Below are 27442 nucleotides of genomic sequence, written 5' to 3' on the forward strand. Positions count from 1 at the left end.
TGATCCCTGGGTCACCAGAGATTGGGGGATAGCAGGAGAGGATCTCTGCTTCCGGGTCCCATTGAGGCCAGAGTCCAAAGTAACAAAGTTTAGCATTATCTGGGTTCCGTGGGGCTTCATTCATGCGTGAGGCTGGCCGGAGATTCCTGAAAGCAGCCTGGAGTGTGGCAGCAGTTGGGTAGTGGAGGTCGGCTGCCGGAGCTGGGTACCTTGGGATGGGGAGGGCTCTCACCCGCCCCACTCTGGGGCATCCCAGATCCCAGGTGAAGATATGTTAGGAAAAATGATTTAAGTGCAAAAAGCACATCCTTCCCAAATAAGTATCCCCTGAAAAAAAGTCACCTGCAAAATGATAAAATGATGAGGCTTAGAAGAGAGAGCAAACAGAATGACTTTTTTAAAATAAGTGCATAATTATTACAAGTAATGATGTGAGTCTTCTAAAGCTAATGATGACAAATTTAATGATTTTGTAAGGTACTTTATAAAGTGTTTTCATTTAATCTAGCAAGTTTTAGCTCCATTCACAATTATAGACAGACCCGAAAATAATAGGCTAACTGTACACTCCTAGAGTTGTAAGAAGGGATGGTAATTTAACTGTTTTGTACTTGAAATAAGTTTATCTGTCACATACAAGCTTTCAAGTAGCTGACTCACTTTTGCTAAAGGTTGAGGATGTTTCCATTTAAACTTGCATTTTATGTGTTTCTGAGAAAGCAATTTTGTTCCACGGCAGGGGGTGGCGGAGGAGGGATACCAATGAGCACAACATATATATTCTAAACACTTATAAAATTAAGTATGTCTACATGGATAAAAAATAAATTCAGGAAATGTGGAGAGTTGGAGGGTAGGAATTGAGGAGTTGACTAACAGTCCTTACCAAAGCTTAGCAGCAATTTTTGACTTCTAAACTTGAACATCCTGAATGTGTGAGAAGCTACTGCTACCAGTTGAGATTTAATACTGAAGCCAATTAAATAATAGTACATAGAAATGTCTTCCTATCTATCACTTAAAAATAAATTATATAAATTCAAATATCAGTTCAAAATTAGCATTATGTTAGGTCTGAATGTTAATGTGTCATTAAAGATGAACAAACCCATCTGTAACTTATCAGCCAAACCCATCTGTAACTAAACACCAGATACATGTGAGATATTATGTTAAGAATTAAAGAAACAGATGCTGATCCTTACCTTCTGAAGTAGCTCAGAATCAGAAGGACAGGAAGGCAACAGAAAAACAGCCTTTTGGGGATATGAATTCCAACAACAGCAAATTCTATTTGCTATGTAGCACAAAAAGGACCAAGTAAAATGGTGCACTGCATCCAAATCAAATCTTGATGGACAAATATAAGTTATTTGCACACCTCCATTCCTACAACAAAAATGGAAAAGATATCCTCAAATTTCTGGAAGAAAACCCAAGGTGAGAAGCTCTCTGGTGCATTTATGGAAACGGTACACAAGGGGAGGATGTGATTATTCCTTGCAGCACTTAGTACAATAAATAGAATCAACCCAGGTGGCCAACAGTAAGTGGATAATGAAGTTGTGGTATATAGACTCAATAGAATACGTTGTAGCTGCAAGGAATGATAAAAATTATGCAGTTCACCACAACTTAAATAGAACTAGAGGATATTGTGTTAAATAAAGTTCAATGAGGTCAAGTACAGGGTGATCTTATGTATCCAGGGGATATAGAATCATATGACTCTTGGTAGCTTGCCAGAGTCATGAAAGAATAGAACCTGGGTTGGCCACATGAAAGGTAAATGCCCTACCCGCTGTGCTATATATCTAAATAACGGAACCATAAGTACTGTAAACAGGTGAGCCTAATCACAATAATTAAACTTAAAAATGTGCCTGTTATGAAGGCAGGCTGTGGTATGGGAGAGAACCTGGGGCCAATGGTGGAGGTAATTTGGCACTGGTGAGGAATTGATATTAGAATACTGTATGCCTACAGCTCTATTATGAACACATTTGTGAAAAATGGTGCCTAAATGGAAAAATAAATAAAACACAAAGGGAGATGTGGGATTCTGTAGGACACGAGACAGAGAAAGCAGATTTTATATGCTATGAGAGATTGAATTTTTTCTTTAAACCATGTGGAGTCCTGGGGGTTGAAGTAAATGCGGATTAGTAAATAACCCGATTTAGAGAGGTCATCTGTCTGCTTGTCTGCCATTGTAAAATAAATCAAGGGAAACACAACTAAGAGTAAGGGTATCAGTGCTCAAGGAAAGAACAGATTGAGAAAACTTTAGACATGTAGAGGATAGCTGCTATTTGGATGAAGGGTAGTGAGTCCTGGAATATGGACCAGCATAGAGAGAGATTCCCATAGAATTTTCAAGCAGAAGGTGGGAGAGGCTAGCATGGCAAGCTTAAGGGACATGGAGAGTGATGATGAATTCAAGTTGAAATACTCTAAATTTGCAATGAGCAGAAACACATAAGAAAAGAAGACAGTTGCTTATAGGGGCTAACATCAAGAAGGCCATATGAGGTAGAAACAGATTTTGTCACACCAACAACATACATGGTGATCTCAGAAACCACAGAACTCTATGAGATTCTTTTCAGGAAACAGGTATGAAGAGACAGGAGAAAGTTGAACCCTGGTAAATAATGATTCTTAAATGACTAATTTAAGAATCCAAACAATATCAAAAAGCTGGAACTTAAAAAAATGAAATACCAAGAATGCCTTTACAATCAGGAATTAATTACTCCTCACGGTGCTCAGGGGACCAGATAAGGTGCTGGGAACTGAACCCGTGTTGGGTGCATGCAAGGCAAATAAATGCCCTACCTGCTATATTATCTCACGGTTTAAACAGTGACTTTTTAAATTCTATAGCAAATTAGTTTCAAGGACACAGTTATTTTAAAATGTATTAAAAACTTTGCTCATCTCTATTTTTTCCTATACATCCAAAAATATTAATTGGCTTTTAGAATATTTCAGCCCTACTTATGTTCAATTTCCAGTTAAACTCAAAGTTGTGCTGAAACAGATTTCCATTTAACAGAAATAAATAATTTAAGTAAATGGACCAAGAAGAATATCTGTGATTTCATAACACAATGAGTACCATGAAAAGGTGCTAAGTATGAACTATAGAGAGAACCCTGAGCATCATCATTAGTTCCTTGAAGACTTTCTCACAGCTAATCTCCAAAAGAAGTAAGCAAATGTTAAATTGTCACCAAACTGCCATGGTTTAAGAAAATAAGAGGTAAGTATGTGGAGCAAAGCAATGCTGATGAGTCTCTGGACAAACAATAGGACAACAATAAATTGAAAAGTATCAGGAGCTTTTTATTAAAATATGAAAGGACAGAGGTTTTCCAAAGGCTGAAACTGGAGAGAACTACTAATGTAAATAACTATAAATTGTTTTCAATTGAGAAAATTTAGGTGAAATTGGTTAAAATGAATAAGAATATGAATATTACATTTCAGGTGGATTCAAATGAGCTAAAGAGACACTACAGGAGTTCCACAAAGTTTCAGGTAAGTTACTTGCTGTTTGAAAATTATTCCAGTGGACCAGAGAGATAGAACAGCAGCAAAGAAGGACTCTTGCCTTGCATGTCGCCATCCTGGGTTCAATCTCTGGTACCCCATAGGGCCCCCTCCCTCCAGGAGTCCCAGTGGGCTCCCAAATCTCTCTCTCTTCTCTCTCTCTCTCTCTCTCTCTCTCTCTCTCTCTCTCTCTCTCGCACACACACATGTAAATATATTCAAGTAATTCATTTAAGTCTGCACATATATACTTGAATACATATTCAACTAATTCATAGAAGTTCCCTCTAAAGATTTCAAAAAGATACACTTTTTTCCCAGAATAATAAGCTTTGTGGGGCCGGAGCGATAGCACAGCGGGTAGGGCGTTTGCCTTGCACGCGGCCGACCCGGGTTCGATCCCCGGCATCCCATATGGTCCCCCAAGCACTGCCAGGAGTAATTCCTGAGTGCAAAGCCAGGAGTAACCCCTGAGCATTGCTGGGTGTGACCCAAAAAGCAAAAAAAAAAGAAAAAAAATATGCTTTGTAACAAAGTGGATGTTGATGAAGATTTACTAGACAGTTTTGCTTCTCAATTACATGGTATCACTGTATCACTGTCATCCCATTATTCATCAATTTGCTCGAGCAGGTGCCAGTAACGTCTCCATTCGTCCTAGCCCTGAGATTTTAGCAGCCTCTCTTTACTTGTCCTTCCCAAAGGTGCTGCATTGGAGACTCTTTCAGGGTCAGGGGAATGAGACCCATCATTGTTACCATTTTTGGCATATCAAATACTCCACAGGGAGCTTGCCAGGCTCTGCCATGCGGGCAAGATACTCTCAGTAGCTTGCTGGGTTCTTTGAGAGGAAGAACTAGACAATAAAAGATTGTGCGGCCACAAATGCATGCAAGTATAGTCTAATTTCAGCACGCATCTCCCATCCCCAGTGGGTCCTCGAACCACACTTTACCTGGTGTTCCCTTCTCTATCAGAGCTGTTTTTTCCTCTAGCATGTGAGGCCAGCTTCTAAGCTGTGGAGCAAATCTCCTGGTCCTTATCTCTACTATTCTTGGGTACTAGTCTCCCATCCTGTTATTTTATATTCCACAGATGAGTGCATTCTATGTCTGTCTCTTTTTGACTCATCTCACTTAGCATGATATTTTTTTATGTTGATCCACTTATAGGCAAAGGTCATGACTTCATCTTTTCTAACAGCAGCATAGTATTCCATTGTGTAGATGTACCAAAGTTTTTTTAACCAGTCATCTGTTCTCGGTCACTCGGGTTTTTTCCAGATTCTGGCTATTGTGAACAGTGCTGCAATGAACATTCGAGTGCAGATGTCATTTCGACTATACTTTTTTGCCTCTCCAGGATATATTCCCAGGAGTGGTATTGCTGGGTCAAAAGGGAGCGCAATTTCTTATTTTTTGAGAAGTGTCCATACTGTTTTCCAAAAGGACTGAACCAGTCGGCATTCCCACCAGCAATGTAGGAGGATCCCTTTCTCTCCACATCCACGCCAACATCGGTTGCTTTAGAACACAAAATATTTAAAATAAGCATTTATTTGACGGGTAATGCAAGGGAATGAAGAAAAGTAGCTCCCAGCTGGGGAATAGAGTATTTAAGAGAAAAATTAACAAAGGCACTCTGGTGAAGGGATGGGGGAGCCAAAGGAAGAATACTGGCATCAGCTTTGTGAAGCCTCATTCTATGGTTTCCAATTTCCTACCTTTCCTATTCCCTCCCGCCCTCCTCCCAAGCAGATGAGAATATCAGAGAACTGAGTTCCTGACCATTTTTGGTCACTTTCATGGGTTGCCAACGTACCTTTAAACTGTCATGGCACCAGTGGGCATGATTTTTAATGTTCAAGTATTAAAGTGATGGTATAATGAGCTAGAGTTTGCTCAAGAATTCTACAAGGCTGACTTGCACTTGTTCCCCCTGGACTTTAAGAAAGGATATAAAACTGGATGTAAGTTTCTTCTCATCATAAATTTGGCTTTAACCTTGTTTTATCAGACATTTGGTTAAACACTAGAGACCCAGTTCACGTTTGACTGTCTTTCCATTCTCATGAAACCCCTCCACCATTTCTTACCAAACTGCCCAGCATTGGCAAATTCATTAAAACGAATTCAGAATTGTTCAAAAATACTCATCTAAGTTTAGGTGCCAAATGCCTTTATTAGTATTGTGTGTTGATGAGAATCCGTTTTCAATACCCGCCCCCAAGTTTTCTTTGTTAAAAAAATACTATGTACACACTCATAAAAGACCTACACAACTTTAATGAAATCGACAAAAGGAATGGATGGTATTTTTTAAGGGGGCAAAGTTTATTTTCAATTCTTAATCATTTTCTTGAATTTGAATGAGGGCAAATTAACTCATGCATTTAAATTTGGTTCTTTAAACATAAACATTTACATTTATGCATAGAGGCCAACATGTTAAGCTCTCTTAGTATGTTCTGCCTGTCTTTTGGTAATGCATTATAGTTACTTTTGTGTTGAGCTTTTTCTTTATTAGATTGTTAATTTCTTGTGGGCAGAACCAATATTTTACTCCTATATTGACTCCAGCCAACTTTGTAGAGAGTTTAGTGTTCCACAACACTTAATTCAATTTTCTACAATTCACTGAAAAATAAATCATCTTTATGTACACAAATTCATCTCTATGGGTTAATAAGAAACATGACTGATGACCTCATAGAAAAACCAAGTGAGGAATTGAACAATTACACAGAGAGCAAATAAAATTATTATGATCTGAGCCAGAAATCATGGAAAAATAACTCTTATGTTCCTGTTTGCTTATAGTAAGACATTATATAACTTTTATTTACTCTTAAGTTGTTCAAATTGTCCCCAGTCTCAGTGTTTGAGGGTAAAATCAATGAGGCTTGATAAGATGTTGAAATTTCTAAAGCAATACTTTTAGCAAGTAATTTATTTATAATAAACAGCCCGGTTAATTAAAATTAAAGATTTCACTATTTTTCAATGGTGGTAGAGATTCTGGTATATAATGATCTCAACTCTTCATTCCATATATGAGGTTGTAAAAAAAATCTCTTAAGTTTAGCACAGAGTTCAAAACAACCTAATTATCATAAGATAACTTAATATTAAATGTTTTTAATATTACCTATTTTTATGACCATATAAATGTTAATATAAATGAATAATTTTGCATTTTAAAATTCTCATCATTGCAAGTTGAAAAATTTATAAATGTGATGCCATTTATCCAAGTAATAGAAAAACAAAAAATTTAAATGTGGTAAATTTTAAAAATCTATATTTTTAACTGTGTCACACCTTAATAACTCCTCTTACTGAGGTTGCTAATAAATTGGAATGGTACTGATTTTATTTTTCTCTCCTTTCTTAGCCTTCACAGTACCTGACAGATACTTTCATAGAACTTTATTGATAATAATATGATTCAAAGAAGTTAAGAGAAATATCCGAGAAGTCTAGATGAAACACCAACAAAATTATTAACCATGAGCACTGGAAATTTTGCTGAAACATAAAAATATAGCAGTCAATGAATGTGCAATGGTTTCAAATAAAATCAGAAATGCGCTTTTCAGTCTGAGTCTCATGTTTAAAATATGATTGGAATATATTTTAACATTAGCAACTCATACCATCTGAGGTACATATGACAACTAAAAGAAAGAATCAGAAAACTCAGTTCCTAAGGAAAAATCAGATGTGGAAAGGTGGAAATTAGGGCCGGAGCAATAGTACAATGGGTAGGGTGTTTTCCTTGCACTCGGCTGACCCGAGTTCAATCCCCAGAATTCTATATGGTCCCCCGAGCACCGCCAGGAGTAATTCCTGAGTTCAGAGACAGGAGTAACCCCCTGAGCATCGCTGGGTGTGACTCAAAAAGCAAAAAAAAAAAAAGAGTTGGAAATTAAATACACTAGAAGTAAACTACAAAATAGTGTTGTAGTTTTTAATTAAAGGAAATTTTGGAAGACAACAACCAAAGGATAACAAATAATCTAGGGTGACATTGACATTTACATACACTGGTATATGTATGTAAATACAAGTTTTACATACATTGGTATAAATCTATGTCCCAAAAAGCACATAAACATGACTGAATTATGAATGTGTTTTTCCAACAGTTGGATGTATCATCAATAATGCCTTTAGATGTTTTCTACCTCTTTTTTGGATTTAATCCAATATTTAGGACAAATAGGATGCTAAAGGTAAGATAATCATATTTAATTGTCTTCGTTTTTAAATATATTATAGTTTAGCTTATGTGTTTACAGTCATGATTATACTTAGAAACTCGGTGTACAATTGCCACTACCAAAGTGTCCATGACCCCCCTTCGCCCATTCTTGAGTCACTTTCATTCCATCTATTCCTTCTTAGTCTGGTACTCACAGGTTGTACTCTAGTACCCAGGGTATGTTATCAGAACACAGTGTGTATATTATGTGTCAAAACACTACAGATGAGTACGATCATCTATCCTTTTTCCCTTCTTATTTTACTCAACACGATACACTCAAGTTACATCAAAATTGCCACAAATAGCATAATTTCATATTTCCTTGTACGAACAGTACTATTCATACATTACTAGTATTGTATGAATACTTTCACACAATAATATTCCATTGCTCCTATTCCATAACTTCTTTATCGATTTGTCTGTTGTTGAACATTTAGGTTGTTTCCATATCCTGACTACTGTATTGCGTGCTTTAGTGAGTATATATGTGAAAATGTTTCTTCATATCAATATTTTATGTAACATAAATCTCAGCGTCATTTAAAATATCCTAAACATATGATATTTTTTATTTTTCCCAAGCTTTCCTCTATTTTTCTACCCTCATCAATGCAATGAATTTTAGAAACTAAATAAACACATAATTGTTTTGACAGATGAAATTGTTGCAAATAAGACTAACTTACTTGTTATAGTTATTTTTATTCTACAGTTCACAGTATTTGTTTTTATAACCTATTAAAGGAATGCTTTTAAACTTATAAATAAAACTATAGTAAAATGAATCTTTTATACTTTTGTTCTTTATCTTTATTATACTGTTACTGAATGCCTGGACGATTGCAAGGCAAGGGAATTTAATTAGATGACTTCTAAGTCCTCTTACTCATATAAAATTCCATAATTCTAGTAAAATACAAACACATTTCATAGAATAGAATTATTTGCATACTTGATTATAACTGAAATGTCAATTAATAGGAAACTAGATAAGTACACTGTAATCCATATACTACCTTATATATTTGTAAAAGCAAACAGAAAAATTTCTGTGAATTACAAAATGGCCTGTAATGTAACTAGACTTTTAAGTTTGACCCGAGAATCTGAAACTAGATTAGGGTTCAACGAGGAAAACATGGGTAGGACACCATGGCATTGCAGGTAGCGCAACCTTTAATGAGTCAGTGCCACGGGCCAAGCAAACAGAAGCAAAGATTAACAAATGAGACTGCAAGAAACATCTGCACTATGAGAGACAGAGAGAGAGAGAGAGAGAGAGAGAGGGCGGGTGTGGGGGAAGGACCAGAAAAAATATACCCCATGGATTGGAAAAAAAATTGCCCATCTCTTATCTGATAGTCAATACCCATGATATATAAAGCACTAGTAGAACTTAACAAGAAAAAAAGTCAACTACATCAAAAAACTGGAAGAGATGAGCAGAAACTTCCCAAAGAAGGCATATGCATGGCCAAAAAGCAAGTGAAAAATTGTTTGTATCACTTAACATCCAAAAAAAATCAAAACAATAAGATATCTTTTCACACTGATGAGATTGGGACATATTACAAAAAAGAAAGAAAAACAGCATTGGCTTGGCTGTGGAGAAAGGGGGCCCTTGTTACTTCTGATGGAATGCCAACTGGTCCAGACCTTCTGGAAAACAATACTGGTACTAAGAATTAAGTTTTTATATGACCCAGCAACTCCACTTATTGGCATCCATTCCAAGGGCCCAAAAGCCCTATTTAAAAGAAAAAAATATGCTCTTATGTTTATTGTGGCACTATTCACAATAGGAAAATTTTGAAAACAACCCGTGTTTAAGAACAGATGAGTAAAGAAACCATGGTACAAATCTACACCGTGGAACACTACTTGGCAATACGAAAAGATGAGATAATCCAATTTGCATCTAGGTATATGGATCCAGAGATGATCATGCTAAAGGTGGTCAGGAGAGGGACAGACACAGAATGATCCCTCTCGTAAGTGGGAGATAATAAATGACCCCAAGGCAATAAAACTGAGAACTGGCCATGCGTAGGAAGCTCTGAGGAGAAGGGGGTGAAGGGAGGACGGCAGCAGGGGAAGCACCCGGCTAGTGGTGTATGGAAGTGGACATTCTGGAGGACGGCACAGTACTAGAATGTGTTAGGCGAACCTTGTTGCCTAAAACTTAAAACTTAAAAAATTAAAATGGCTTTTAAAGCTTCTAAAATGCTAGCTCATCACAACTTATCTCTGGAGCTTTAAAGTGTTCAAAAGCCTTTTATATTTAGTAGTGTGGTGTGTGGTGCTGGAGAGATAGCACAGTGGGTAGGGTGTCTGCCTTGCATGCAGCCGGCCTGGGTTCGATTCCTCCATCCCTCTCAGTGAGTCCGGGAAGCTACTAAGAGTATCCTGCTTGCATGGCAGAGCCTGGCAAACTACCTGTAGCATATTCTATATGCTCAAAACTGTCATTGTCATCCCATTGCTCATTGATTTGCTCGAGCGGGCACCAGTAACGCCTTCATTTCGAGACTTGCTGTTACTTGTATGTATTTGGCATATTGAATACACCACGAGTAGCTTGCCAGGCTCTGCCGTGTGGGCAAGATACTCTCAGTAGCTTGCCAGGCTCTCCAAGAGGGGCGGAGGAATCAAACCCGGGTCATCCGCGTGCAAGGCAGAAGCCCTCCTCGCTGTGTTATCGCTCCTTCCCAAAACAGTAACAAGTCTCACAATGGAGATGTTACTGGTGCCCGCTCAAGCAAATCACTGAACAACAGGACTACAGTGCTACAGTGGTGTGTGGTGTTTTTAACCAGGAGATTCTAAGATAGTTCCACAATATCATAGTCCAGCCCAGCAACACTTAGGATGGCATTTTAACACTAGGATAAATGTAATTTTCTGTCTCCAAATTGTACACGAGAAGGAAAATTCAAATTATAATTTTACTACTTAGTGTGCACTTAAACCAAGTGTAAAACATACTTTATACTAAGACAACAAAAAATCACAAATTTATATTACCTTCATTTAAGATGTTCAATTTAATCCATCATAGAGGAATTTTTCCTATATAATAATTGTGAAAAAAACAAGTCCCTGTGGGGTCAGAGTAATAATACAGCAGGTAGGGAACATGCCTCGCACATAGCCGACCTGTGTTCAGTCCCCCAGCACCACCAGGAGTAATTCCTGAGGACAAAGCCAGGAGTATCCCTGAGCACCCCTGGGTGTGGCCCCCCAAAAAACCCCAATATAAAAAAACTTCTCAGCATGTTATTTCTAGCCAAATAACAACTTTAATTGAATCAAATATATATAAACTCAAATGTATTTTTGAATAGTAACAGGTATATCTAGATACTGCTAATATTTATTGTACTTTAAATTCTATTGAGATAAATACAATTAATTTAGCTTGTTTTAAAATAATCCTAGGAGCTGAACAGATAGGACAAGGATTCAGGTGTCTGCCATGTGTGCAGAAAACACATAGTGTTACCTACTGTCTCCCGAGTACCACTGGGACTGATCCCTAAGTAGCTCTGTCATCCCGTTGTTCATCGATATGCTAGAGCGGGCACCAGTAACATCTCCATTGTGAGACTTGTTGTTACTGTTTTTGGCATATTGAACATGCCATGGGTAGCTTTCCAGGCTCTGCCGTGTGGGCGGGATATTCTCAGTAGCTTGCTGGGCTCTCCAAGAGGGACAGAGGAATCGAACCCGGGTCAGCCATGTGCAGGCAAACACCCTAACTGCTGAGCTATCCCTCCAGTTCAATAAGTAAAGAGCTAGAATTAAGCCCTGAGCACCACCAGTTGTGTCCTAAAAACCAAAGCAAAAAAGAAAAATTCTGGAGCTGAGTTCAACTTACCTCCTATTTATGACTTCAGTGAATTATAACTTCACTCCTTTGCTGCTGTTTAGGATGGATATAAATTATATTGCAAAATGGAATTTTGTTATATGCTTTGAAAAAAAAAGAAATGTTTTTGTTCTTTATTTTTTGTTTTTTGTTGTTTGTTTTTTTTTAATTTTATTGAATCACCGTGAGATAGTTACTTCATGTTTGGGTTACAATCTCACAATGATCAAACACCCATCCCTCCACCAGTGCATATTCCCCACCACCAATATCCTGGGTATAACCCCCCTTTCCCACCCTCCCCCTGCCTCTATGGCAGACAATATTCCCCATACTCTCTCTCTACTTTGGGGCATTATAGCTTGCAACACAGACACTGAGAGGTCATCATATTTGGTCCATTATCTACTTTCAGCATGCATCTCCTATCCCATCTGGTTCCTCCAGCCATCATTTTCTTAGTGATCCCTTCTCTATTCCAGCTGCCTTCTCTCCTCTGCGCATGAAGCAGTCTTCCAGCTATGGGACAGTCCCCCTGGCCCTTGTATCTACTGTCCTTGGGTGTCAGCCTCATGTGATGCTACCTTACACTCCACAAATGAGTGCAGTCCCTCATGTCTGTCCCTCTCTTTCTGACTCATTTCACTTAGCATGATACTCTACATATTTATCCATTTAGAAGCAAATTTCATGACTTCATCTCTCCTAACAGCTGCATAATATTCCATTGTATAGATGTACCAAAGTTTCTTTAACCAGTCATCTTTTTAGGGCACTTGGGTTGTTTCCAGATTTTGGCTATTGCGAACAGTGCTGCAATGAATATATAGGTAACAGATGTCATTTCTACTGTGCTCTTTTGCATCCTCGGGATATATTCCCAGAAGTGGTATTGCAGGGTCATATGGAAGCTCATTTTCTAGTTTTGAAGAACTGTCCATATTGTTTTCCAGAAAGGCTGGACCAGTCGGCATTCCCACCAACAGTGAATGAACATCCCTTTTTCCCCACATCCATGCCAGCACTGGTTGCTTTTGTTCTTTTGAATGTGTGCCTGTCTCTGTGGTGTGAGATGATATCTCATTGTTGTTTTGATTTGCATCTCCCTGATAACTAGTGATGTGGAGCATTTTTTCATGTGCCTTTGGGCAATTTGTATTTGTTTTTTGGGGAAACTTCTGTTCATTTCTTCTCCCCATTTTTTGATGGGGTTGGAGGTTTTTTCTTATACAATTCTACAAGTATCTTCTATATCCTGGATATTAATCCCTTATCAGATGGGTACTGGGTAAATATTCTTTCCCATTCTGTGGGTTCTTTCTGTGTTTTGGTCACTGTTTCTTTTGAAGTGCAGAAGCTTCTTTGTTTGATGTAGTCCCATTTGTTTATGTCTGCTTTCACTTGCATGGTCAGTGCTGTTTCATCCTTAAAGATGCTTTTAGCTTCGATGTCATGGAGAGTTCTGCCTACATTTTCTTCTATGAACCTTACAGATTCATGTCTGATATTGAGGTCTTTAATCCACTTTGATCTGACTTTTGTGCCTGGCATTAGACAGAGGTCAGAGTTCATTTTTTGCAGGTAGCTATCCAGTTTTCCCAGCACCACTTGTTGAAGAGGCTTTCCTTGTTCCACTTTGCATTTCTTGCTCCAAGAAAAGAAATGTTCTTAAGCTTGACTTTTGATGAGCTGTACAAACAAAACTGTAACTAGAGACTAGAAATATAATAAGAAAGTTTTTTCTTATTAACTTGCTAAAATATAGTGCCCAAAATTAAGCACCACTAAACAAGCTCTAGTTTTTCCAAAAGACATACGAATAAAATTATTTTCAGTAACAAAATCTAGTTTATATAGTATTATTTAAATGGATTGATCTGAGACTAACATATTTTTGGATTTTTTGCTTGTTTTCTACATAGTACACTTCATTTTTTGAATTTAATCATCACCTAGAGTCTATAATGGAAAAAGCATATATTTACAGGTAAAGTATAATTCAGTATACTTCAGGGGTGGGAGAGAAAATAATGACATAACATTTTAGAGAACACTTGGGAAGAATATGAACTCCATATTGTAAAAGAGAAACAATTCCCAACTGGGGGGCTATGTCAAATATCGGGTTATGTTCTAAACTGATCATGGTATTTTGAGCTTAGACATCATATTTGATTGCAGAAGACTGTAGTACTAAAATAATGGGACAAAAAAAAAACAAATTAAAATAATAGGACACATTACCTTTTCAGTCGGAACAAGTACAGATAAATATGCTGTTTCTTTCCAACCTGACAACATCTCTTTCCTGACAATTTTGGCTAATCTGAATTTCATTCATTTGCTATTCTTAAATCCACTCGTACAGAGATCACCAGTCACAATTAAGTAGCATCAAATCCCATGGGCTGTCCAAGCGCTACCCAATTCAATCAGCCTGGCATATTTTATGGGTCTCAAAGAGAAGAAGTGACCCCTCGAGGCAAGTCTTTCAGGAGGTGACTCCTACCATCTGTGAGAAGAGAGGAAGATTTTTTTTTACACCCTGTCAGTCCCAGTCAGGACACTGCAGTCAGAAAATATGCAGTGACACCATCATTTCATACTGTACTGATGGAAGTGAGCAGCTCAGCCATTTAAAACCAGGAGGTTCAGCAGAGACTTGAAAGAAAAGAAAAATGTTAAAATAGGCTGTATTCCAGAAACAACAGGAGGCTCACTTTGCATTTATTCTCCTTGACAGAGTCATTCGAACAACTGGATACTTGCTGTTTACTCTACATATTAACGCCTGTATTTATTACTGGGCTTCGACCTATGAAGGAATTGGCAGTACTAAATGGGTGTATAATGGAGAAGGAAACAAGTGAGTTTTAATTGTGGAAAAAAGAAACATGTTATAGATTCTTTTAATTTTTTCCCAGTTTATAAGCTTTTCACAGTCAGTGATTTGGATGCCACATCATAGCCTGTTAACGGTCAACAAAAACTTTTCTTACCTCAGCATGTTTTTAAATTCAAGAATATGGAGAATGGGATACATAATATTAACATCTTTCATAAATAGGAAAAGATGCATATACGTGTATACTTGTGTGTGTTTGTGTGTGTGTGTGAGAGAGAGAGAGAGACAGAGACAGAGACAAAGAGACAGAGACAGAGAGAGACAGAGAGAGTGTTTGTATGTGTGTTTATGTGTCCTGGGTTTACCTGGGAAATGTATTTCTTACTCTGGATCAAGATTCAAAAGTTTAGGGACTGGAGCGATAGCACAGCGGGTAGGGCGTTTGCCTTGCACTCGATCTACCCGGGTTCAAGTCCCAGCATCCTATATGGTCCCTTGAGCACCACCAGGGGTAATTCCTGAGTGCAGAGCCAGGAGTGATCCCTGTGCATCGCCGGGTGTGACCCAAAAAGTGGGAAAAAAAAAGATTCAAAAGTTTGAAAGCCTCTGCTTTAGACAACTGAGTGGTTAGGCAACTTTTATGACTCCAGAGCTGATTGTTAGTAATGAACAATGTTAATTATTTGGAGGGCAGGTGCAGTAGCTAATTAGTTTACCACTGAAAGGTTTTATGGGTTTATGAGTCCGCTATAACCACTAACTCAATTAAACACTTACAGAGTAACAAGAATCATAAATTAAACTCGACAATTACATATGCAAGTCTTCTAGAGAGAAAAGATCACTTTAAAATGTAGTTCAATAGAGTCAGGACTCAATAATGGCAATGAAATTTCTTAATAGTGATGGTTCCTTTTGGTAAATACAAGACCTGGCATGAAGTACACTCTCAGTTCCCACTCCTATGAAATTATATTGAGCATATAATAAGGCAACATTCCTTTTGAAAAAGGGTAGGTACCATTTTCTCGGACGTTCCATTCACCATTGAAAAGGGTTTGGCTGGGTCCAGATGGGGTGGCAGGTGTCTGGAAGATCCTACGACCTTTGCCACCATTTCTAGTGTGCTTTGGGCTCCATATTTGAATGATAATTTTAGTGGTCATCTTGAGCGTTACTAGGCTAAAACCTGATATTTTCTAACAGGACTTTGAGTGGGGTGGCTGGAATATAGTTGCTAAGCGGCTGTGCAAACAGCCACAGGATTTGGGGTGTGGCAGATAAGTGGCATCACAAAGTCTGGTTTTAGTGTTAGGTGCTATTGTCCAGAGGATTCAGAAGACAGACCTAGCCACACCTTGTTGCAGTTCAGAGCTTGGGGATCAGGTTGGGTGGGTGAGAATGACGATTCCCTCCATCTGCTGCCACACCTGCAGAGAAGCAGCTAGAAGAAGTCACTGAAAACCTGATTTTCTTGGAAAGGCAGGTCAGTTGTCTTTGATATGCTTATTAGAGGCTTGTTAGCCTGCTTCACTTTGCAGAGGAAAGGGGCGTGTACTTGAACACAGACCTAGTGCATCTGCAAAAGTCTTCTTCACACACACAGGCTGGCACCATCTTCCCCAATACTTAACATTTCTAAAATGCTAGATACAATGCAGACCGGATATTCAAATACCACATAAATTACTTACAATTTTTGCAGTTAAATGACTTATGATTCCGAGTTATAGGGTATGTTTCTAGATAAATTATCATTGCAACAGTTTTCAAGGATAGCTGAATTCTCTGAAAAAGAAGTCACCATAGAAAGTTTCAATCCACGATTGAACCACCTCAGTACTGTGTTAATGTACCTAATAGAATTATAATCATTCAATGAGAATTGTAAGCAAACAGGTAAGGTAAAAGTCAACGGCAAGTTCACCATCAAAATATGAGATGATGTCAGGGCACAGCTAAAGTTGATCAAACAACCAAAAACTATTAGCAAAGATACAAAATACTTGAGAACCAATTGATGAACTTGAATGAATGGATATAAGTAGAACCTTGCTCCTAAGAATTTGAAACCACCATCCTCCTTAATCAGTCATGCAAAGATTGCCACAAGCATCCATCATTTTCTAGGCCAAAAATGTTTCAAGACATTTCACAAAGCTGAATGTATTGCCCAGATGCTGATTATAAAAGTAAATATGACACCATTGATATACCCTGCTCAAACAAGTGAAATAAAGTGAAATTAAAGCCCCCAAATTCCTGTTACCAATTGTCAGGCACCCAGGTTGCCATCCTTAGAATGAAGATGCCTTTTAAAAGCAACATTTTTTATATATTTTTAAGAAAATTGTCCCCTGGAAGCTATTAATATTCTTCACAGTTTTTAACTATCACCTGTCACCTGACCCTTCTGATAGCTTCACATTATTCTTTGACCTTCCATGCCTAAAGCATTTTTTTACTGACCCTTGTGATGGTTTCTGATGACCTGTAAATGGAAGGTTGCCTTTGAAACCATTGCATTTGTCAACTTTGCGCTGGTTATAATTAGGCAGCAAATAGTGGGGCATAACCTGGAGAACTGGGAACATTTAAAATAGGAGTCAAATTTATTACTGTTAATCTTGGTTAGAAAAAAAAACACAAGAGTGTCTGTACAGTTCAGTAGGAGACAAAAAGTCACTTTCATTTCTGTCAAGTAGATAACATCCTTCATTTGACTGGAAAATTTCATAAAGAAAGAAGTTTAGCACAAGCGAATAAAACAAATTAAGTTTACTTGGTACCCTAAAATGCCCCTTATGCATGTGTGTCCACATATATTTTTTTCTGAAAGCACTTATTTTCTGATATTAAATTTCTTCGTATGCACAAACCACTTCACAGTTCACTCATCTGCTCATCTAACGCATACATCCTCAAAAAAATTTTTTTAATGTATTAAAAGGCATAAAAAAAAGTAAAAAGACTGTCATGAAAATCATGATTTAAAATGAGGTGGATAAGAAATCAGAATTATCTTAGTGTTGGGGAAATTTAGGATGGTGTAATTCTTCATCTTACACAGAAAGATGATGAGCAAAAGTATATGAAACTAATTTTTTAGGAAAAGAAATTTTCTCTAGACGTGAAATACACTCTAGAAGTAACAAAACCATATGAAAGCAGTAAAAACTCCACACATAAAGAGGGAAATAATAGGCAGTCAAAAACAGGGCAGGGAAGGGTTTGAAAAATCTTATAGATTTATTTCACTGAAGTCTAGATCTACCTAACCATTCATATTATTTAACAAATAGTAAGTTCCCATTATATTGTAGATCCAATGATAACTCTCTACCTGGGACCCCTCTTGTAATGGGACCACTGCCCCCCATACTCATTTATTTTAGTGATAAGTTTAAAGAAACAATTAAAATAAATTGGGATAGTTAACAGTGTCCTAATATAAATTATGGGTGCTTTTAAAAGTTGTATGACCTGCTTGATTCCTCCTATAAAGGCTAAAACTAAAAATACTGACAATATCAAGTGTTGTAAACAGAAACGGAGCAACTGAAACTCTCAAATATATTGTTGGAGGGACTATAAAGCATTACAATCATTTTGGGGAAATATCTGAAAAGTTTCCTTGACAATTAAACATAACACAACATAATACCCCTTTTCATAACAAAAACTCTAAGCCCAGATATGTGTCCAAGAGAAATGAAAATGGACATCCATAAAAAGTACATAGTTTAACTAGATCTATTATTCATATCCCAAATCTTTAGAAAGTCAAAATGTTTATATGTAGGTATTTATAGGAGAATAGCTACATAAACTGATAAATTGAAGTATACATAAACTGAAGATATATAAACTAAAGTATACAATGTGATGCTTTGCACTAAAATGGAAATTACTAATACAAACAACAAAAATAATATACTAAAATGAAAACCACTAATATAACAATAATATAATCACTAAATCTCAACATAAATAAATTTCAAAAACATTATGCTGAGTTACAGACGTCTCACAAAAATATGTTTTTTCTGTTCTAGGGAAAAACTCATCTATGATAGAAAGTTAGAAAAGTGATTTACATCTGGGGTAAAGATTGGGTAAAGGAATGAACAAACTTTCTGAAGTGATAAAAATGTTTTATGTCTTGATAGGTTTGGGGTTACACAAGTGCATGCATTTATCATAATTTATCAGACAGCACTCCAAGATTTGTGCTTTTGATGTATGTTAAAATAAAAAATAAAATAAAGTATTGGATTCCAGGGGCCAGAGGAAAAAAGATCAATAAGCTGAGCATGTGGTTTTCATGAGGGATTCTCAAGCTTGATCCCCAATCCAAAGAGCTTCTCAATCAATGTCAAAACTGAGCCCTGAGCACTGAACTGGGAGAAGTCTCCAGCACTGCCAAGTCAGCATAAAAAACAATAATAAATAAATGAACTACATCTCATACATATATATTCTGAAATATATATATACATAAAAAGCAAACTTATTTAGAAGGAAATATCTTATGTCTATAAGCTACTTTTAAATACATCCGAACTACAAAATGGTTTGGTGAATGGAAAAATGAAAGAATGTGTGCGAGCAGGTAGAGTAAAATGGATGGTAGAAATGAGGATATACTGACCGTACTGGAAAATTCTTCCAATTTTTCTGTTGAAATTGTTACATAAAAAAAGGGGGTGGCAGTAGGTCACATTTGTTTCACAATGAAGAATTTCTATTTTCAAACAGTTTTTCCTCTGTTTTCACAGAGGATGAAGTTCTATTTTCAAACTTTTTTTCTCTTGTTTTGCATGATTTGTGTGTTGTCTTGCTTCTTGACTGGTTTGGTTTGATTTTATTTTGGACAAATTCTGCCTTACTGCTTAACTCTGAATTAATAGGCTGTATATATACGGACTACCTGTTGGATAACACATGTATTTAATCAGCCAGATAGAATCTCCCTGAAAGATCTATTGGCTTAGGTTGTAAATATTAGAGGTGGACACACTTGAATAATTAAGCTAATCCTAGAAAATCAATAAGATGCCATCTAATTAAATTACAAATCTTACCTTTGGTTGTGCATGTCTGTGTGTAAGACACAACTGAGAAAAGAAACTGAAAGTAAACATTAAAGCATCCAAGCAGAAAACTTCCAATTAACATAGTGGACTATTTCATAATCAAAATTAATCATAATACTAGTTCAAGGCTAACCTTCAGATTTGGAAAAATCAATGCCATTGTTTCACTTTTATTCTAATTCTTTATACATTCACAAATAGGAAATGAGAGAACCTTATCCATGTTTTCTCCCATTACACTACAATGACTTTGAAAAGGACAGTAATTTTAAACTTATGAAGCAGCTGGCTATATAAGAATCTAACACTTGCCTGTTCCAAGGCAGCATAGAATTTATTAATTTTTTAATATAAAAATACCCACAGGTACAAGATCTGTGATGAAAATAAATCAGGTAACAAAAAATTATACATTAAAATTTGAAAACTTAAAATGCAATCCATAAAATTAATTCTATACCTTTTCAAGGTGATTCTCTTTACGTCAAGTTCATTGTACTATTAGCCAGCCCCACGAAGTCTGCGAAAAAAAAATATATTCAAAGTGATATTATTTTTATTCTCATGACACAGAGGTTTTAAATACTACCAAAGAGTTAATCATTTTCCTGCTCCTATATTCACAAGATTAAAATAAAAATAACCTCATGTCCTTCAAAAGTTATTGAATTTCAAGATGAATGATTTCTTTCTAGATCCATTTTTGTTGAATATTGCCTTCAACTGCAATTTGATTTTCCCTTCTTTGTAAGCCTAACCTCTTACTATTAGAAGGTCTGAAAAGTATAAAATATTTTTACAAGAAAAGAACTCACTTAATTTCAAATAAAAAATATAAATATTGATGAAATGTTTATGTTGTCACACCCAGAGAAGAATTAGAACCCCAGATTCAGCCAGGAAGAATATCAGAATAGAGGATAAAACTGTTCGTTCTGTCTCTATATATTAGTTATAAGAACAGCAAAGGGAGGAAGGGAGGGAGGGAGGGAGTAAGGAAGGAAGAGAGAGAAGTGTTGGGAGGGGAGGAAGAAAAAAGGACAGAAAGGAGGAGAGAGGGAGAGAGAGAATAGAGAGAGGGAGGGGGGGACAAAAGGACGAGAGAGAGAGAGAGAGAGAGAGGAAGAGGGAGAGAGAGAACCTGAAATTTTTTGCTGCTCTCTCAATCTATGATTGCCTCCTGTAATTATAGATGTTGATTAATTGTTGCTTGATGTTGTTGAGCTGTTGCTGTTGAGGTGGTGGGGAACGGAAAGGGGTCCGACTAGCTGCCATTGGAAAAAGTTTATTCACCTTGAAGCTGCAGCAATTGAGGAAACACAAGCTGGTCCTACTGAGAGACAGTGACGGGAGAGAGCCAGCCCAGCCGGCCTCAGCTGCTCAAACATCCTACCCCAAACCAGATGTGGGAGAGAAGGCATATGCGGGCACGCCAGTCATAGCAACGCGGAGGACAGAGAAACCAATTCAATACTAATTGGAGACAATTTTTACAATCAAGGTCCCAGACATTTGGTTCCACTGAGGTGAGCCTGGTTGGGATCACTCTTCACAGAGCGTCGAAGAAATCTTCTCAGCCTGCCTTTTACAGACTCCAGACCCACAACACGATGAGTGAAAAATAAGTAGTTGCTTCATACCACTAACTTCTGGAGTAACTTGATTTATAGAAAAAATTGTAGCGGCTAGTAAGCAACATCCTTGGGTTTATTTAGTCATTTTATAATGTCTATCAAAAAGTTCATATTTGCGACCTGCGTTTGTCAGCACAAATGTTTTAAATCTTGATAAAGAGGAAATGTGCTAAAATTTAGTAATAATCCATATTCTCATATACAGTGATATTTTAATCAGTTTTTAAAAACGCTGTCTTCTCATTTACAGGTATCTGAGATGTTACTATTGGGCAGTGCGATCTTTAATTACCATTGGAGGTCTTCCAGACCCACAAACTTTATTTGAAATTGTTTTTCAACTGCTGAATTTTTTTCTGGGAGTTTTTGTATTCTCCGGCTTAATTGGTCAGGTAAGTTGAGGTGCCGGGCACAGAATTTTGTCAAATCTTCACAAGCCTCACAGAGGACAACACTGTATTTAAACGAACGGATAGGGTTCTCCTTTGGTCATGCTGTAGTGCAAAAGAATTCCTGGTTTTTGTTGCACAGCCACCTTTCTGCCAATTTGCTGTTGCTATACAGAGCTAAAGAGCACTTTTCTCATCTGATAGCAGGGATATTTGGAATGTATGTTCATTGGTTAAATATTTTTTAAAGGCTTACAGAGGAAAAACAGATTTACCTGGTGCTTTACTTTTACAAACTTGTCATCTATTGTAATGAATTGGAGTAAGATATGAATGAATCAATGCTGCCTCTTAATTTAGTTTCAAATCCCTTAAATCTATCAGAAGACTACAATGACTGCTAAGACTTAGAATAAATGCCTAGGTTCTAGAAGAATCTCATACTTGGAGCTTCCTGAAAACCTGTAAAAACTTTTGCTTTTATCCAAATTTAATATATCCTAAAGTCTCTGGGTTAAAATTAGCTTCAGACATTTAAACTGGTGACTTCCAAATACCATCACAAGGAATATAATTGATAAATCATTGCTTTATAATTATTATGGCATCTGTTTATTTTTATTCTTAAAGGATCAAAATTCTAGCAGAAGAAAATAAAATAAATATATAACTCTATTGTGAAATATTTGGCATTCACAAGGGACAGTCCTTCAGAGACTTCTTTCAGAAGTCTCAGGTTCACAAAAAAATAAACACTCAGTGACACAGCATCTTGAGAAGTTCTACTTCCCTGGAACTTAAGTTACTGAATATGTGAAAACAAACACTACGTTGGGATTTGTGCACTGGGTAAAGAGACAAAAATCACAAAATGATTATTCCCAATAAATAGATGACCTGTTTCTAGGCACACACTTAAAATGGTATAAATAAAACCAGGCTTTAGCAAAACTTCACCATAAAGGCTATTCTTTATAACATTTGATTTGAAGCTAATCAATCACAAATAATCAAAACTCAGGCCTGGAGCAATAATAGCACAAGGGGTAGGACATTTGCCTTGTACACGGCCGACCCAGGTTCAATTTTCAGCATCCCATATGGTCCCCTGAGCACTGCCAGGGGTAATTCCTGAGTGCAGAGCCAAGAGTAACCCAAAAAACAAAAAACAATCAAAACTCAAATCCTGTAGCCATGGATGGTAGTTCTGCTGTCTATGTTAAGCATCAAAAAAAGAGCTTAAAAGACTTGTATTTGTTCAGAAAAGAAAACTCCTAGGAGGTTTCATTGAGGCAAATGCATCTGAAACATTTTTCAAAACCACATAAGATTAGTATTTATGGGAGGCAGTTCATCGATCAGAAACTGTGTGGAAGACGGCAATGATAAAACACAAAATGTGTTTTGAGGAAAGAGTGTACTGGTATGAAAGATGCTTGTAAATTAGTTTAGAGACATCTGCACACAAGATATTTTAAAAGCTTTGAATGTTAAATCAAAGATGTTAAATATTATCCCAAAGTCAAATGAGAGATTTTGAGAAGCAATTTTTGGAAGATTGATTAAAATACAATATGAATTAGAAGGGGGGTACTGTCTTAAAATTCAGGTTTGATTATTATTTGTATATTGCAAGGACAATAAAGCAGATGAGAGGCTTTGGAAAAAAAGAGTTTATTACAGCAATAGATCCCCCAAAAGGAGACTACACATGGAAATACCAGAGGAGGAGTTGACGGGGTGAGAGAAATGGGTTTATGACAGAGCTGTTTATAATCCCAGCAGGCTCAGAAGCATAGGGGTTTTCTCAAGTTGCAAGGTACCTGGCCTAGGAATAATTTGGACAGAAGCTAACCAGTTTGAAAGGTGATGAGGTCCTGAAAGAAAATGCTAGGGGGAGTATCTCCTTTGGATTGATTAGTTTGCATATGAAAGGTGCATGCCTAGGGGAGTTGTTTGCTATTTCATGGAATTAGCTAACTCTGGAAGAGATAGCCTCAGCTACCTAGCAACAAGATTAATCACTGTTATCACTGTTATCCCATTGGTCATTGATTTGCTCTCGGGGGCAACAGTAACTTCTCCATTGTGAGACTTGTTGTTACTGTTTCTGGCATATCAAATACACCACAGGAGAGCTTGCCAGGCTCTGCCTGCGGGCAAAATACTCTGGCTCTCCCAGAGGGACAAGGAATTGAACCCGGGTCAGCCATGTGCGAGGCAAATACCTTACCTGCTGCGCTATTTCTCCAGTCCAGCAACAAGATAAAGAAAACAATAATCAAAACTAACACAGAAGCTAACACAGGATACGACAAGTCCAGCCTGAGCCAATAATGGAGCAAAGAGAGAGTTCCTATTTAAGAAATATAATGGCTAGTAAAATTGTGTTAACTATGATTGAAACTGGAAACTGGTTTGGAGAGAAATGCAATTCAAATGAATTTGAATAGTAACATCAAAAATATTTCAGTTTCTCATAAGATCTAGATGAGGAAGCCATCTCACTTTCAATATTTTTCTCAATTTTACAAATGAGCAATCACCAACCTTAAAAAATTAAGGATTCCTAATTTATGTTATTCATAAAGTCATATAATAGAGTCATATAAGAATAGGATGTAGTGAAATCTACATGCATTGAGCACTTACTATGTCCAAGGAAATCTTTAACAAAATGGAAAAACTTTGTCTAGTTTATCCACTTTAATTCTCTTGCTACTCAAAGTAATAAATGTCTTTAGCCCAATAATGGCAGAATCACTTGGGAAATCCAAGCCCTTTCCATGACTTACTGAATTAAAAAATCTGCACTTTAACAAAATATTTAGACTATTCACATCCCGTTGTTCATTGATTCACTCAAGCGGGCACCAGTAACGTCTCCATTCGTCCTTATGGAATGCTAGTGTAGCCTGATGGCATATAGGGGGCTCTTTCAGGATCAGGGGAATGAGGACCATCATTGTCACTATTTGTTGGCAGTGTGCAGATAGTTACAACAGGCCAGTTGACCAAAAGACTACTCACATACTCATAAAACTTTGAGTTTTTTATGCCTCTATGCCTATTATATGGAATTTTAGCTTACATTACTAACAGAAGAAATGGCAAGTGACTGAAAATGTAGAACTGGCACAAAAGACTGAGGCAAGAAGCACAGGCCTATACCTAAAACTCTTCCAGTATATAATAGATGTTGAGAAGGAGAACAGCTAAGAAATAAAATTCAGAAGGCCAGGAATGAAATTTTTACCTTTTCGAAATTTCCACTGAAGACTACCCCAAGAACTACCTGACCATCAAATTTTAACTACAGTATTTTCTTATCTGATAAAAACGCATGCAGGTTGGCATTTTCTTCCCCCACACACCCTCACATACTTTCTTTACCTGGAATATATTATATTACACATCTTAAACTATACTATCAAACCCAACATTGCAAGGCATAAATCTTTCAGATTAATGTCACCACAAATTCTGGGCCATCAATATAGATCAATAATGCTTTCAATTGTCACTGGTTTTGATTCAAAATTCCATGACATCTTCTGGTCCAACTCTTACTAGTTTGATTACTAGAGCCTTAGATGACTCAGTATATTCATCCTCTTGGAAGAACATCTTTGATAAGAGGACCTAAGAACTGTGGTTGCTGAAGACTCACAGAACAGTCGCTAAGGAGCAAATTAGACTGAAAAAGACACTTTCATTTAACTGTCTGCATACCTCCTGCTCCTCTTTGGATTAGAAAAACCATTAATTTTAAAGATAGACACTGGAAAAGGCCTCTCAATAAAAGAGTCATTTGAGATAGACCTCATAAATATGAGCCATTTTTTTCAAAAACAAGAAAGACTCAGCTACAGGAATGAATGAATGAGCAGAGTCTTAAAAGTCTGCAAGTGAGACCCTGATTTTTTCTTTCTAGTCTAAAGGCACAAAAACAGCAAATTTACAACCACTTGCTTCATTCTATGTGAGAGGAAGAGTGAAGCGATACATAAGAAGAGTCAGGTTATATATCTTTTTTGTGCTGAGACCTTAGAGATCCGCTTTTAACCTAGAGTGGGTTTTTATGGCTGGGTTATAAACATCCAAGAACTAAAACCTGACAGTTCTTTAAGGATTGTCACAGCCGTAGATGATGCTTCAGTAATTTCAGCACATTTCAACTTCTGCTGAATACTTTGCCTTAAGCAGTATGATATTTGGTTTTATCTGTCTAAACAATACAAAGAGAAGTACAGAGGTTGCAATTTTATGATGAATTGAGTCTATATAGCCAGCCACACTAGATAAGCTGTGAAGGATGCTTTCAAAGTCAGAATCACCAAAATGGCCATTCTTCCAGCTAATTGCTCTGCTTTCTTGCACATTCCTTATAAATACAATCTCTAGAATTTCTGAACTATCAACTAACATTTTTGCAGTAATGCACAGATTTGCAAAGAAGATTGTGTGCAGTCACATGCATATTGTGTCTGAATCCTCACAAAATCCTCCTGGAGGCAGGGAGATGGGTTTTCTTGTTCTTATTAGATTATAAAGAGGGCATGTTTTGCCCAATAATTTTCTGAAAACCCTGATAATTGGGATCTAACAATATCAGAATGCTAAAAAATCAAGTTGTTGGAGCTATAAAATATGAATTGTGAACGTTCTTAATTCTACTGGGCATTAAGTAACATTTCAGTTTTGTCTCCCAGGTGTTGAGTGATCATGTTTATGATTTTAGATGCGAGACGTAATTGGGGCAGCTACAGCCAATCAGAACAACTTCCGTGTCTGCATGGATAACACCATTGATTACATGAACACTTATTCCATTCCTAAGAACGTACAGAATCGGGTTCGAACTTGGTATGAGTACACATGGGCTTCTCAAAGAATGCTAGGTAAGCATGGACAATTACTGATAAAATCCTTAGGAACCAGGCCACATAATGAAGTTCTATAAAGTAGAAGCAGAGTCTGAGTTTGAACAAAAGATTAGAAAACAACTAAATCATCTTTAAAGCATTCATTTCAAACATTGGATTTGTTTTTCTTAAATACTTGGTCATAACTTACTAGTGTAAGCCAGGCGGTTTCTGAAGAACAAAGGCTAAATTTTATTCAGTGCCAACCAGATGTAGTATTAACACAGTTTGTGTCATATAATCTTTAGACACACACAAAATTAGGTGTCATCAATCCCTTTTAGGAGACAAGAAACTGAAAGATCCTAAGAGAAAAAAATGGCCAAGGGCACAGAGCCAGTAATTGGCCTAAATGGAAGTCGGGCTTCCATCTGTTCTAACCTGGTACTCTCCGTGATATTACCTTCTTCCACGAAACGCAGACCTTAGAAATCCACCTCTCAGCTTACTCAGCTGTAGAGCTCACAGCCTCTTCTAAGAGATCCTTTATAATTCTTGGTGTCTACCGTAAGTACTATAATATGGCAATTTAAAATGGTTTTTGTTGAGCTGGAGAGGTAGTCCAGCAGAGAGAGAGAGAGCTCGCCTTGTACTCAGCTCACCTGGCTTCCATTTTCAGCACTCCACCAAATCCCTAGAGCCCACTAAAAGTGATCCCTGACCACAGAACTAGAAGCCCTGAGCACCACCTGGGCCCCACACAAAAAATCTTGTGAAAGGATGCAAAGATGTTAAAGATAGTATGCAAGTGAAAACAATCATACTCAGCTTAGTTTATTCCTCGTTATATTAAGATAGAATAAGATAGAAATTAGACTTAAAGCCAAAAAAAAAACCCAACACTAAAACTCCACAATACAA

At 37.0% G+C, this 27442-nt stretch overlaps 1 protein-coding gene across 1 annotated transcript in view; it reads left to right on the forward strand.

The window, feature by feature from the left end:
* CNGB3 (cyclic nucleotide gated channel subunit beta 3) overlaps nt 1-27442 on the forward strand; it is a 151852-nt gene that overhangs the window by 69233 nt on the left and 55177 nt on the right. The window contains exons 7-12 of the mRNA XM_055129336.1: nt 3493-3543; nt 7703-7789; nt 13615-13679; nt 14436-14558; nt 21518-21659; nt 26398-26557. Of these exons, the coding sequence (XP_054985311.1) occupies nt 3493-3543; nt 7703-7789; nt 13615-13679; nt 14436-14558; nt 21518-21659; nt 26398-26557 (628 nt within the window). The remainder of the gene's footprint in view (nt 1-3492; nt 3544-7702; nt 7790-13614; nt 13680-14435; nt 14559-21517; nt 21660-26397; nt 26558-27442) is intronic.

Source organism: Sorex araneus, chromosome 2, assembly GCF_027595985.1.
Source record: "Sorex araneus isolate mSorAra2 chromosome 2, mSorAra2.pri, whole genome shotgun sequence".
Classification (NCBI taxonomy): Eukaryota; Metazoa; Chordata; class Mammalia; order Eulipotyphla; family Soricidae; genus Sorex; species Sorex araneus.